Source organism: Eschrichtius robustus, chromosome 7 (genome assembly GCF_028021215.1).
Source record: "Eschrichtius robustus isolate mEscRob2 chromosome 7, mEscRob2.pri, whole genome shotgun sequence".
NCBI lineage: Eukaryota > Metazoa > Chordata > Mammalia > Artiodactyla > Eschrichtiidae > Eschrichtius > Eschrichtius robustus.
The window spans coordinates 139,703,269-139,717,672 of NC_090830.1; the positions used below are offsets into that span (position 1 = coordinate 139,703,269).

The 14,404-nt window shown below is 48.8% G+C and overlaps 1 protein-coding gene across 1 annotated transcript; it reads right to left on the reverse strand.

Moving 5' to 3' along the window:
* Positions 1-2,613: 2,613 nt before the first annotated feature.
* SYCE1 (synaptonemal complex central element protein 1) lies at positions 2,614-11,343 on the reverse strand. The gene is made up of 13 exons (XM_068549120.1): positions 11,257-11,343; positions 7,762-7,824; positions 7,063-7,122; positions 6,648-6,722; positions 5,949-5,996; positions 5,645-5,699; positions 4,849-4,938; positions 4,537-4,600; positions 3,671-3,737; positions 3,466-3,589; positions 3,287-3,397; positions 3,043-3,130; positions 2,614-2,797 (listed from the first exon to the last, which is right to left on the reverse strand). Exons 1-13 carry the CDS (start codon positions 11,324-11,326, stop codon positions 2,720-2,722), a joined length of 993 nt encoding a protein of 330 aa, XP_068405221.1. The 5' UTR covers positions 11,327-11,343; the 3' UTR covers positions 2,614-2,719.
* Between the last annotated feature and the right edge of the window lie 3,061 nt (positions 11,344-14,404).

The window sequence follows — 14,404 nt, forward strand, 5'->3', positions numbered from 1 at the left end:
AGGAGACCAACATTCAACAGAGTGGTGTACAGCTCACTTGACTGGCTTTTGTCATTTCATGTTGATTTTCCTCCAGCATGTATCAGTAACAGGTAGAGGTTTTCTGGTTTTATCCTTATGGGATATGGTTTTGATTTTATTATTATCTCCAAATGTGAATTTCATTTACTAAGTGGAGTTTTCTATTTATCTTTTCTGTAGTCCCCACTGCCTGTGAGAACGGTCCTGGAGTACATGGAGATGTCAGCAAATCTGTAACCAAGCGTGTGGTCTCGTTTCCTGCTACACAATAGAAAAGACAAACTATTGAGACAAGTCTTTTGCAGAAAAAAAAAAAAAGGCTTTATTGCAGGGTGGCCAAGCAAGGAGACAGGAGGCAAAGTGGTGTATTTATCTTGGAAAGAGGGAGAAAGAGGGGCAGGGAGTTCAGAAATGATTGGTGGAAAGTAAGTGTAAGGTTCAATGGAAGTATTGAGTTCTCTGCCCAGGCACTACTGCTCTGCTCTTCATGTGTCATATGTGCAAATTCAGGGTGTTTGGTGTGTAACAGGGGTTGGATTTTTGGCCTGTGACATCTAACGTTCACTATCAGTCACCCTAGTCCCTCAGTGTGCGTGTGCATCAGCAAGTCGTTTCCGTATCTGTGGTTTCCCTGGTGTTCTTGGATTATCATTTTGTTTCTACTACAATGACCTTGTAAATTATAGGGTATGGTTTCACAAGGGGCCTTGAATTACGAGATTAAGGCCTGGGACAAGACAGAGACCCATATAAGGTGTCCACTTGCTGGAGTGGAATTTGAAAAATTGTCTGAGGAGACCATTATGTCTCTCAGTTGAATCGGCTATCAAGAACCTATCAGGAAGATAAAAGTGCTATTGAAGGCCTTTTTGAAGAGTCTAACATTGTGTATTCTGAGAAGTGAACTATGTGCCTTGGTTAATATCAGTAATGCCTGCAACCCCAGAAGGGATGAGGGTAGTGATAAATCTGGATGTGGATTTGCCTTCCCTGTACACAATGCTTCGGCCAAAACTGCCATCTGCAGGGTTAAGAATTCCTATTCACTATCATGGTCTCATACACAGCATTACTTCTGATTGAAGAGTTCCCTTAACAACAAAAAAAAGTTATGCAGTGGGCCCAAGTTGTGATGGAATTCACTGGTCTTACCATGCTCCCCCCATCCTGAAGCAGCTGGCTTGATAGAACGGTGGAATGGTGTTTTGAAGACTCAGTTACAATGCCAGCTAGGTGGCAATACCTTGCAGGGCTGGGACAGGGTTCTCCAGAAGGTTGTATATGTTCTGAATCAGTGTCTAATATATGGTGCTGTCTCCCACGGCCAGCACTCTAAGGTCCAAAACTCATGGGGTGGAAATGGGAGTGGTAACACTCACTGTTGTCCCTAGTGATCAGCTGGAAAATTTTTGCTTCCTGTTCCCACAACTGTATATTCCACTGGCCTAGAGGTCTTAGTCCCAGAGGGAGGAATGCTTCCACTAGGAGATACAATAATGATTCCACTGAACTGGTAGTTAAGACTGCTGCTCAGCCACTTTGGGCTTCTCATGCCTGTGAATCAACAGGCAAAGAAGTTACTGTGGAGGTAAGGAAACCATGTCTGTGATACAGGAGATACCTTAGGGCTTCTTTTAGTATTACCATGCCCTGTGATTAATGCCAATGAAAAACTATAACAATCCAATCCAGCAAGAGTACTGATGGCCCAGATCCTTCAGGAATAAAGGTTTTGGTGACTCCACCGGGTAAAAAGGCACAGACAGCTGAGTTGCTTGATGAAGGCAAAGGGGAAACAGAATGGGTGGTGGAAGAAGGTGAAGATAGTTATAAATACCAGCTGTGATTCCATGACCAGTTACAGAAATGGAGATAGATATATATAGATATATATATATATATATTCAGAAATCAGGATTGTTGAGCTTTGTCTACCCAACAGTGTCACTGTCCTACCTGGATGGGGGAGCCTTTCAAGAGAAGGAATCTCTTTGTACGTACTGAATTCACTGTCTTTTGACCCAAGAACACAGACTTTGACTCCCGTCATTGCCCTGGCTTGGGTGATGCACTCCAGTGGATTTGAAACATGCCCTAAGCACCAACCATCCTAGGTGATTGACTTCCAGGACACAGAGGATTTCTAACATGTTCTTGTGACAAGTGTCTCAGGTACAGATTTTGTGCCTATGCAGGCACAAATTACATTTAGGCTCCAATTACATGTCTTTTTCTCAGCTAATCAGTGGGGACTGTGGGCATGGAACTGACTGGCTGAGGACCCTTGGTCCTTGTTGGGATTTGTGAGACTCTGTGGTCTAGGTCTGAATAAGGAATGGAAGAAACAATCACAGGGTGGGTTTGCAGAACCCCTGGGCCTATTGTGAGAGGGTCTCAGTCTTGCATCCCTCTGCCTGGGGACCCAGAACATGTCAAGTCCTAAAGATGAGCAGACCAGAGACTGCGAGGTTAGGGATGCATTTATTGAGTGCCTGCTGTGGGACTCTGGCTGAAGCCAAGAGGCAGAGTGTGGCCAAGGCTTCACTCAGTCTCAGGTGCCAGGGGTCTTGGGATGGACAACCCCCCACCTAGCACAGACTCAGCTGAGGCAGTTGTGTTGATATAGTGCCTTTATTTCCTAAAGCCCATAAGCTCCAGTGCAGGGCATAAGCTCTAGTGCAGGGTGGGTCCTCCTTGCCTAGGAGGGCATCAGGCTCTGCTTAGTGGGCGGCTCTGGGTCTTTCTCCTCACTGACTCCAAGGGGCTTGGGATTGGCCTGTGGGAGGTCAGAGTGTGACGTGGGGGTCTCCTCACATCCCCATGCCCACACCCTCCCTGGGTCCTGCCCTTCCTCACCCCACCGCTGCCAGCTTCTGCACCTTCGCCTTGGCTGTGTCCCTTTGGGAATGCCCTTCCCTGAAGACCATCTTCTGAGCACTCTGCGGACCCCCTCCTTGCCTTCCCACCCAGAGCTCCTTTCATAAGCTGTCTCTGCTCCCTGAAGTGGATTCCAGGACTCACAGCTTCTCCTGGGCCAGCCCCTTCCTCTTGCTTGCTCTGGCCTTGAGCAGGGACCTGCACTCCAAGCTTTTCCAGCTCCTCCTTCAGCCTAGACAAAAAGGGGTAGGGGGGTAGGGTAGGAGGGTGGGGAGGGAGACGGGTAGGATTGTAAAGAGACCAAGTGACAGAGTCTAGGAGGGAGCAGAGACTCCCTTAGCCACCTTCCCCTTGGGGACCGGGGGAAAGGGAAGGGCTCCGTGCCCACCTCTGCCTCTTCTGCTGCAGCTGCTGGCACTTCTGCTGCAGCTGCTCCTGGCGCTGGGCAGCAGCCTCCAGGAACTCCTGGGCCTTCTCGTTCTCCTCCTCAAACAGATGCCTGAGGGTGGGCATCAGTGCTGGCAGCTCCTCCCCCTCCCCGTCGCCCCCTCCCCATCCCTCTCTTACACCACAGCTGCTGCTTCCTCGCTGCGCAGGAAGAGCCCCTCAGTGATTGCCGAGCAGCCCTTGGCTCCAAACTGGGAGCACAGGCGATGCTTCACATCCTCCAGCTTTGCCTCCACCAGCTTTTCTGCAGCAGGAAGGGACAGATGGCAGGGCAGGGCAGGGCAGGGCAGGGCAGGGCAGGGCATCCCCATTCTCCAGGCCTCACCTTCCTTGAGCAGCTGCCCCTTGCTGCTGTCCAGGGCGCCAATCTCCAGGGCCAGCTGCTCTGGCTTCTGAGGGGTAGAAAGGTGGCCTGTCCACATCTCCTGGCTTCCTCCCATGTGCCTCAGAGAAGCCGATCTGGATCTGGTCTTTACTCTGCATGCCTTACTTCCTGCTACTCTGGCCCTCCATGCATGCCAGGCATGGTCCAGCCTCAGGGCCTTTCCATTGGCCATTCTGTCCACCTGGAGCTGTTTCACCCTAGATACCTGTGGTGCTACGCTGGAGAGGCTCATGAGGGTTAGTGTTCAGGAATTCTGCAAGGTTTGAAATCAGCCCTGGGGTATTCGCTACAGGGCATCCTGCAAACACCACCAATCAAGGCTGTTCTCTGGAGAGTCAGTTACCAGCCCAGCACTGCAGCTCCTCCTCTTCCCGCTCTGTGACCGCACTGAGCCCTTCTGTCCTGACATTCATTCTGTTTTCTTGTTTGGGATCCCCAGGTGGCAAACACTGGCCTGCTTGGTTCCCCACTATCTGCCCTGTGTCTGTGATGGCCCCAAACACACCCATGAGTCTCCTTGATGGATAACCCCTCCTTGGTTCATCAGGGTTCCTCCTGACCACTTAAGGCCCCTGGGAGGGCATCAGGGATGGGTGGGCAGGGCCAGTGAAGAGGACAATACCGGGTGGCAGTGAGGGTGATGAGGAACTGGACTGAGCATGATTCTAACATACGGCTGCCAGGGCTTGCTCAGGAACTGGGTGCGGCAATTGAGAGGAAGGAGGCCTGGAGGATGACCCTGAGTTTTGGGCTGGTGCTGCCAGAGAAGATGTGGAAGGTGGAAGGAGTGGCTCTGAGTGACTCACGTGGAATTCCCACAGGTCCTTATGCTGGCCCATCAGATCCTCTAGTTGCTCCTCAAAATCCAACCTGGGGACCAAGCACACAGGATGAGGGGCCGTGGGCTGAGAGACACCCCTCCTCAACCTGGCTCAGGCTGGGGTCTTCATGCAGAGACATGGGGGAGCTCGCCCGTGCTCTTCACTCTGCTGGGAGCACCTCTGCCTCCTTGACCCTCCAAGCTTCAGCTCAGCCAGCTCCTCTTCTAACCCCCATTCTTAGTATTCCCCCCACTTACAATGCATCCAGCCCCCCAGGCCTTGGGCAATGGGCTTTACCTCAACTGCCTCTGTTTGTTCTTTTCCTGCTCAATCTGGGAGTTCAGGGCAGAAATTCTCTCCTTGCACTCCTGCAGCATGGTATGCTTCCTGGCAAGAGGCAAGGCAGCCGTCATGTTTTCTGAATGTCTCCCTAGGAGGAGCCTGGGGTGGGGCTTCTGCGTCCTTCTCTTGAGGTCTGTTCTAACCTTCTAGATTGAGGTCCTTCTCTGTAACTTTGTGGGAGGGGGGCATGAGCTCATGCCCTCTGGCAATGTCATTGTGAAGATTGGGGAGATCAATGTGGGCATGGTCACAAGTACAGGCACACACACATATTAGTCTCATGTGAATTTCTCAAACAGTTTCAAAGTTGGTATGCTAGGGGCTTGGGGCCTCTGGTCACAAAATGAGCAAAATAAGGATTCAGGAGGTAGAGAGATGGATGCACAAGTGGTTGGGTGGATGGAAGGATAATGGATGAATGGAGAGAGACTGGTGCACAGATGGTTGGCTTGACGCCTAAATGAAGGGACAGATGAGTAGACAGCCAAGACAGCCTGCAGAAAGTATGAAGGTATAGAATAAAAACCAGCCAAAGGAATTTAATTGACATTCTAGCAAATGAATGCTTATCCCAGTGAATGAGTACTCCTAACACTACTGCCTACTGTTGGAGTCAAGGTGGGAAGACAGTCATTTGGCCTCCCCGTTTTAGGGAGATGAGAGCTGTGGGTTTAAGACCGATTTCCTCTGATTTCTCTCTCTACCAGAATGAAGGGACAGCACTGAGCAGGGGCCAGGTGGAAGCTCTTACCTCTGTGTCTCACTTTCCTTCTCCTGGCAGTGGAGCCGGAGGATCCTCAGGGTCTCTGCAGGGAGAGGAAGTGAGGGCCCCGTGAGAGCCCATCAAGGCATGAGGTTTGGGCAGAGGTAAAAGTGCCAGATCATATGGGGTCTCCTGGAGCTGATGGAACTTTATCATTTACTGCATGTTTGGTGGCAGCCACAGGAGGGATGCAACGTGATTCAGGTTTCAAAAGGCTTCTACTGCTACAGAGACAGTGGGCTTCTTCAGGGTGGCAAAGGCAAAAATCTGGAGATAGAGTAGCTGCAATTACCTTGCTTTTTGCTCAAGATCTCTTTCAGGCGTACTTTCTCTCCACTCACTGGAAAAAGCAGTAACATGTTCAGGCATCAGAGTCCACAACACTGAACCTTCAGGGACTGGGCTTGCCCACGGTCACATGGGTGGTTTGGTACAGCCCTACCCCCAACCCCAAATGTAGACCCCTCGAGGTGAGCCCCTTCCCCTCTTGTGCCCATACTCCCTGTAAGCATCAAAGGGCCCTCAAGTTGATAAAGGGTGGCTGTGAGGACCCTGTGGAATGGCAGGGCATTTACGTGGAGGGAAGAGGAAAAATAAACACATTGCATGAAGTTGGGTAAGGGCTGTGAAGAAACACATCGAGCAGTAAGGGGCACGTGACTAGGTGTGGGCAGAGTGCTGTCTTTGGGTGGGGTAACTGGGGAAGGCCTCTCTGAGAAGGGGACATTTGAGCTGAGAACTGAATGATGATGTGAGGCAATAGGAACCTGTATTATCTGGGGGAACCTCCTAGCAAAGCCCCTAAGGTAAGAGTATGCTTGAAGGGTGTTCCAGGAACACTCCCACCCAGAGTTGGAGGGGGGAGATTGGTAGGACCTGAGGTTGGAGAGGGGGCAGGAGCCCTTGGCCACGGCAAGGATGCTGATTGGAATATTGGGTTCAAGGATGCATGACATTGTGGGGACCTCTGGGTCATCCCCCACAAGCTTACATGAGTCCAGTTCCTTCTGCAGGGTCTCCCAGACAGTCCGGGCCTCTCCTAGCTCCTCACTGGCTTTCTTTTTTGCTGTGCCAAACCGCAGGACATTGTGTAAGTGTCTGTCCTTGCAAACATTTCACATTTGTCTTTAAGCAAATGTAGAGGGGCCCAGATTTTACAGAGCAGGAAACAAGGCTTCCAGAGCCCAAGCCCTTCTTGTTGGGCTCAGTTGACAGCAGGACAGGTTAATAAACATGTGAGTATAGCACTTGAATTTAGATGGGCCCGACCAACCCATGCTAGGTTTAATGCTCTGCTGGTTCAAAACACAGTAATTTTGAACGAGGGGCCCTGTATTTTCATTTTGCACTGAGCCCTGCAATTCATGTAACCACACCTGGCAGACAAGCCAATGTCCTGGGCTCACCTTGCTGAACCTCATTAATCCGGTTAATCAGGACGTCAATCCTGGGCTCTAGGCTTCCGGCTGCAGGGAAACAAGGAGGTTGAGTGAAGATGACAGGGCAGGTGAAGGGAGGTGGATGCCCTCCAAGGGCTCACATTCTAGGGAGGGGAGACAGGAACAGATAAAGAACCTGAGTCAGGTTGTGGTTAAGTGCAGTCAAGAGAAACACAGGAGGGGCAATAGATTAAGAAGTGGAGTGGGACGTGCTTCTTCAGATATGGCAAGACCCCTTGAGGGCCCCAAATGAAGTGAGGGGGGCAGACCTTGCTGTTCCCTGGGTGGGGGTGGGAGACAGTCAGTGCAAAGGCCTGCCCTAAGGTGGAAACATGGGTGGAAGGTGCCTGGTGAGCAAGCGAGAGGAGCAGAGGTGAGGCGGAGGGAAGGGTGAAACCCTGGATCCAGCAGAGTGCATGGGAACCAAATGCGATGGCCAGCAAGGGGACTGCAGCTGAGTTTTGGGAAAACGTTTGTACTTTATCCCCTTATACTTGAATTCTGAATCATGGGTTCATATTTTTACTTCAAAAAATTGTTTTAAAAGTAAGAGAGAACAAATGAGTTAATTTTCCAAGGTGGTGAATTTTGGGCCTTGGAATTGATACCACTTCTGCCTGACCCCAAATCTCAGGCTGAGCCTCAGTTACAGAGGAGACATGTGACCTTTCTGCAACTTGTTCACCATTTCCATCAAGTCTTCAATTTTCTGTGAGGACTTGGCCTGCCCTGTGGAGAGAAAACCAAACATTTAAGAATTATGTAGGATCCAATAAAGATTAAAAAAAAAAAAAGAATTATGTAGGAGTAAGAAGCCAGAGGAAGGATCTGATAACACTGGGCTGGGACTGAGGTGCGCTGAGGGCAGATCTCCAGCCAGAGTGGTGCATCTGCTCCTTGCCCTGAGGGAGACACTGTACAAGGGATGAACCGGCCCTTCATGGGCAGATTTTCCTAAAGGGTGAAATGACACCACAGATTTCCCCTTAATAAAACTCAGGGCAAGGAAAGGGGTACACTCTTACTGCTGATACTGTTCAAGTCCTGGCCAAAGCTCAGGATGTAATAATGAAAGGAAAAAAAAGAAGTGGTATTAAAAACTGGAAACAAGGAGTCAGAAATCACTGTAACTAGTAGGTGGCATAATGAACTAGAAATTTCTAGAGATTACCTAAAAAAACCTTACAAGGAATAGTGAGAAAATCTAATAAGATGTCTCATTTAAATATATATAAATATAAATAGGTTTCCTATATACAATTGTTATTCTGCAGGCTCCAAGCAAAATATTTCATATTAACTTGCTTATAATCAATATAGGCACTTATTTTTAACTCCTTGATGAATTAGTAGATCTCGGCAATTATTATTAATGGCATTAACATCACAATAAAAATAACTGGACATTATGAGATATGTGATGTAAAAATTCAATGTAGGATTCTTGTAAAAAAATGACACTAATACTTGTTAAGCCTCTCAATCTAAATAACCAGTTCAGAGGAAATACAGGGAGAGAGGAACATTTTAAGTGACACATGGGCATGCAATTAGTAACATCCACACTGGGAAACGTCACAGGAAAAACAACCCAGTTTCTTTAATTTAAATACATTTTGGGGGAAAAGGGAGAAAGGAAGATCCTTACAGACAAAAAGAGATTAAAGAAACATATCAACCAAGCTCAATAAATGGACCATATTTGGATTTCGATTCAATTGAAAGCACTTTTTAAAACAGTGATGACACAATCAAGGAAATTTGAAAACTGACTAGATAGTTGATGAAACAAAGGCATTATTTTAGCCATTATTCAGATGTGACAATGCTATTGTGGTTACTTTTCTGCAAAGAGTGCTTATTTTTTAGAGAGATATATGCAAATATTGGGTTGGCCAAAAAGTTTGTTTGGGTTTTCCCATACCATCTTATGGAAAAACCCGAACGAAATTTTTGGCCAAACAATATCTATGGATGAGATGTTATGATGCCTGGGATACTTCGAAATGAAACAGTGGAGTAGGTGGTAGTGAGTGGGTGAGGATAACGAGGAAACAAGATTGGCCAAGAGCTGATAACTGTTAAAACTGAAAGATGAGTTCATGGGGTAATTATACTTTGTTCTTGACTTAAAAAAACTTTTTTAGGACCTCCTTGGTGGTCCAGTGGTTAAGACTCTGCAGTCCAAATGCAGGGAACCCGGGTTTGATCCCTGGTCAGGGAACTTGATCCCATATGCCACAACTAAAGATCCCACATGCTGCAATGAAGATCCCGCGTGCTGTAACTAAGACCCAGCACAGCCAAATAAATAAATATTTAAAAAAATGTTTTTTAATTGAAGTATAGTTGATTTACAATGGTGTTTTAGTTTCAGGTGTACAGCAAAGTGATTTGGTTATATTATATATATACTTTTCAGATTCTTTTCCATTATAGATTACAAGATATTGAATATAGTTCCCTGTGCTATAGAGTAGGTCCTTGTTTCTCTTTAGTAGTGTGTATCTGTTAATCCCAATCCTAACTTATCTCTCCCCCACCCCTTTCCCCTTTGGCAACCATAAATTTCTTTTCTGTGTCTGTGAGTCTATTTCTGTTTTGTAAATAAGTTCATTTGTACCAGTTTTAGATTCCACATATAAGTGATATCATATATTTCTCTGACTTACTTCACTTAGTATGATAATCTCTAGGGCCATCCATGTTGCTACAAATGGCATTATTTCATTACTTTTTGTCTTTAGTAATAATCCTTTGTATATATGTACCACATCTTCTTTATCCATTCATCTGTCAATAGACATTTAAGTTGCTTCCACGTCTTGGCTACTGTAAACAGTGTTGCTATAACACTGGGGTGCACGTATCTTTTTGAATTAGAGCTTTCATCTTTGCCAGATATATGCCCAGGAATGGGACTGCTGGATAATATGGTAACTCTATTTTTAGTTTTCTTTTTGAGGAACCTCCATACTGTTCTCCACAGTGGCTGCACCAGTTTATATTCCCACCAACCGTGTAGGAGGGTCCCCTTTTCTCCACACCCTCTCCAGCATTTATTATTTGTAGACATTTTGATGGTGGCCATTTTGACCAGTGTGAGGTGATGCCTCATTGTAGTTTTGATTTGCATTTCTCTAATAATTAGCCATCTTGAGTATCTTTTCATGTGCTTGTATATTTTTTTGTATATGCTTAAATCTATCCATAATAAAAAGTTTTAAAAAAATAAAGCAACCAACCAATCAAACAATATAGAGAAGGTAAATAATCATTTCTACCTAAGAATGGAGAAATGGAGAGAACAATTAACCAAAAACTACACAGATGGCTAATAATATTTGAAAAGACGTACTACTTCAGTCATAATTAAAGAGATGAAAATAACATGTTGCATCTAGCAGGTTGGTAAAGATCAGTAAGTCTGATAAGGCCCAGTGTTTGTGATGATGTAGGGAAACAGGCACTAACACTGACAGACTGTGGAAAGTGATGCAACCTTTTGGAGGACAGTCTGGCTACATCACCATTTTGAAGACAAAATTCCACTTCTAGGAACGTATCCATCAGATATGCTTGGTTAAATATGCAAAAGGTATGTTAAATGACACTGAAGCAATATTTATGTCAAAAGTGGGAAAAAAACGTGAACCCCCATCAGTAAAGAACCGTGCATGGGATTTAGCTGTTCCCTCCTCACGTTTTCGTACCACCATCTAGGCTACTATCCAGTCCATGCATCTATATGTTTTGTGTGATCCTCTAGGAGGATGACCAAAAAGGGGGGAAAATAATTTAAATGTTAAAATTTGTGTCAGATGGGCTACTGCAAAGCCTTTGCCCATCAGTCTTTCTATCATCTGAATGTGCTATCAAGTCGAAAGGACGTCCTCTGCCTACTTTTAGCTACTTAAGCGGAGCAGATGGGGCAAACGAGGCCAGCGGGGGGTGAGTGAATGTAGGACGCGGGCCTGTGGGTGAGTCCTCGCGGCTGCCGGCAGAGCCGCCGAGACCCTTCCGCAAGGGACGAAAGCCGTTTTTCCCCACGTCCGCCCTGACTCGAAGCAGAGCCCGCGTGCGCTCCCTGCCCGCCCAGCCGTCTACCGCCCGGCTCCCGCCGTAGGCCTCGTGAGAGGCCGTCGCCGGGGTCGGCTCTACCTCCGGCCTCGTCAGCCCGGCCCACGGCTCCCGCCTGCTCCGCGTTCGCAGACCCCGAGCGCCCCGCCATTTCCTCTCAGTCTGGCGCCTCCGCTTGGATTGGACGGAATCCGTGCCGGGGGCGGGGCGGCCTCAGCACGCCTGCGCAGTGCGCCCCGCGCCGGATCCCTTCGGGAGCGGGCCGCGGAGTAGACAGTTGGGCAAGCGCCAGTGCGCATGCTTGAGGCCTCCCGGCGCAGATTCAGCGCGGAGCAGGCGAGGGCCGCGCCTGGTCTTCCAGGCTTGTGATTGGCCGGTTGAGGAGCCGGTGACCTGCGAGAGTGTTGAGGCCTCCCGCGAGCCCGCCCCACGTGACGTCACCCGCGTTGCGGCGAGTGAGCCCGAGCCTGGCGGTGGGGAGACGAGTTTGATTTCCGTCTCTGCACGCTTAGGCGAGGTTTCCGGTTTACCGGAAACCTCCGCGTGGGCGTTCTGGACCGAGGCCGTGAGTTGGCCCCACCTGACTCATCTTGGCCGCTCTTCTCGGCTGGACGCGGAGGAGAGCGCAGGGGTGCAGCGAGATCCTGATTCTTCCCAGCGTGATCCCGAGGCTGGTCCTGCCTCGCGTGACACATTCTCAAGGGAGGCGGGGCCGAAGGGTGGACGATGTCGGGTTTGTAGGGCGGGCTGGGGGTGCAGAACTGCCGCGTTCCTCTGTGGGTCTGGAAGGACCGTGGTGGACCTCAGGGCTGCATGTGGAGGGGAGGTTCAGCCAGGCTCCCTGCCGGCGGTGGATGAGGCAGAATTCACGTTTTGGGGGAGGCCGGTGGACCTGGTTGCAGGCGGTGCAGGTGACAGTTACCAGCCTAAGTCTGGGCATCTGAGTGTTCACTGTGCACAAATCCTGTTCCGAGACATCCCACCCCTCGTCTTCCTCACCTGTTGACCGGGATCCAATCACGACAGTAACAACGAAGTGTGAGGAGCAGTTTTGAGCACTATCTGTGCAAAGCCTTGCTCTAAGAGCTGCCGTCAGTTTTCCTCATCTGTAGTCTGGGAATAGTAATAGCAAACAAGAACTAACACGTAAGGAGGGCTTCCTGTGCCGGAACAGTTCTTATTCTCGTCATGGTAGGAGATTATTTCATATAATCTTGTCAAAGGACAACCTGGCTGGGCTCCCCCTCGCTCACTCTGCTCAAGCCACCAGCCTCCTTCCTCAAGATAAATAGGCTGAAACCCACCTTAAGCCCTTACAAAGGCTGTCACCGCTACCACATGCACCCTTCTGAAGTTTTCAAAGCTGGAACTGTCACATCAATGTGAATGTGCTGTCTAAAAATCCATAGCTCTCATGATATGGATAAGGTTATGAAAAGTCACAGAGTAAGAATTAGGATTCAGGGTCCAAGCAAGAGTCTGACTGGGGACCAGGGTCAGGGAAAGGGTCAAGAGTCAATGTCAGAGGCCAGATTCAGAGTCACTGTTCATTGTTAGGATCAGCATCAAGGTCAGGGACAGGGATAGGAATTAGAGACTTGAGACCATGGCCATTCCCGCCCAAGATCATGGTTCAAGTCAGGGACTACTGACCCAAACTATGGCAGAATGGACCATGATCTCCTTGCTACTGGGGCTACTTCTTTGGGAATGAACTGACATATACAAGATATGGACAGACCAAAGGTTGAAATGACCCTTGAAGCCAGAACCCGTCTTGTACAGACTGCCTGGGGTTAGGGGTTAGGGTCAGGGCTAAGGACCCTAACCCCTAGGGTTAGGGTTGGGCTCTGGCTCAAAATCCAGGGTCAGTGTCAGTGTTGGGGATCAGGGTCAGTGTTGGGCTAGGGTATAGGGCTGGGGTCAGGGTCAGAGTTTAGAGTTATGGGTCAGGATTAGAGAGTCAGGTTTGGAGGGTTAAGATTTAGAGCTTAGGGGGTCAGGGTCCACAGTCTAGGGGTCTGGGGCTAAGGTTGTTACAGTTTAGGGTTATATATCAGGGGATTAGGGTTATAGGTTAGGGTGTTAGAATCAGAGGATTAGGGTTAGAGTTAGGTTTAAGCATAACTGGTCCTCTTCCCCCTCCTCACTCTCCATCTTTGTGAGGCCTCCAGGAAGAGTAGGAGTGGCCCAGGGTCACACATGAGTTAGGAAGTTAAGCTGAACCGTTGATTTTCTGTACCCCAGTACTGGGCTCTGTTATAAGAATGAAATGTCTACTCTGATCACTGATTGTTTCAAATCTAACTCTACTCAGTCAAGTGTTGTGGAGGGCCCCAGAAGTCCCACAGGGTGTCCCTCTGTCCTCCCACCCTCTGTCTGGCCACTCTGTCTGGGCAGCCCCAGGTTCCAGCACAGCCCTGACACACAGAGCACTCAGAAGACATGTGTGGATTTATATAGGACTGGGGGTAGCGACCTGCCAGCCCCCACGTGCTGCATACTTGAAGGCTGGTTGGGCCCTCCTGGGACTGAATGGATCCTTTGTCCCATTCAAGTGGCCAGCAGTAGACAGTTAGGTCTTAGCCAGGACAGCCCTTGCCCTTCAACCATCCAGGCAGGCGTTTGCAGTCCTCTAGCTCAGGCCAGCCTGGGCCCTGTCAAGCCCTTGTTGCCAGTCACTGAGCTGACCATGCGACTGTGCAATTGAATAGCTACCTGGGCAGCATAGACAGCCCCCTGGGTGGTTCAATTCTGTACATCCATGTGATTGAGAGAAGTGTCTCTTCCTTCACAGCCTCGTAGCCTTCCAAGAGAAGTAATAACCCTCCAAACACTGAGTGTGGCCCTGGCCACAGCATGCAAACAGCAGACTGTTACCCTGCAATTCTTTGGCCTTCCAGTTGTAATAAACTTTTGACACTTATACTCGTTAAGACTCAAGGATATGGGGGCCACTGGGTCTCCCAACGGGCAGTTTCTCACTGGGGCCGCATGGTCTCAGTGAGCCATGTGAGCTTAGGGCTCAACCCCTGTGTCCTCCAGAAAGCTTGCCAGCTGTGGATTGTGTGGCATGGAATAACCCTTGAAGCTCCTACTGCTTCACTAAGCTAGAGTTTCCTTACCACCCAGCGTTCGGTCTCTGCTCTTTGTAAAGGAGAGAGAAAAGACTGGAAAATGAGCAATTTTATTCTTCAAGGATGGGTGATTAATGTGGCCAGAGGCCAGG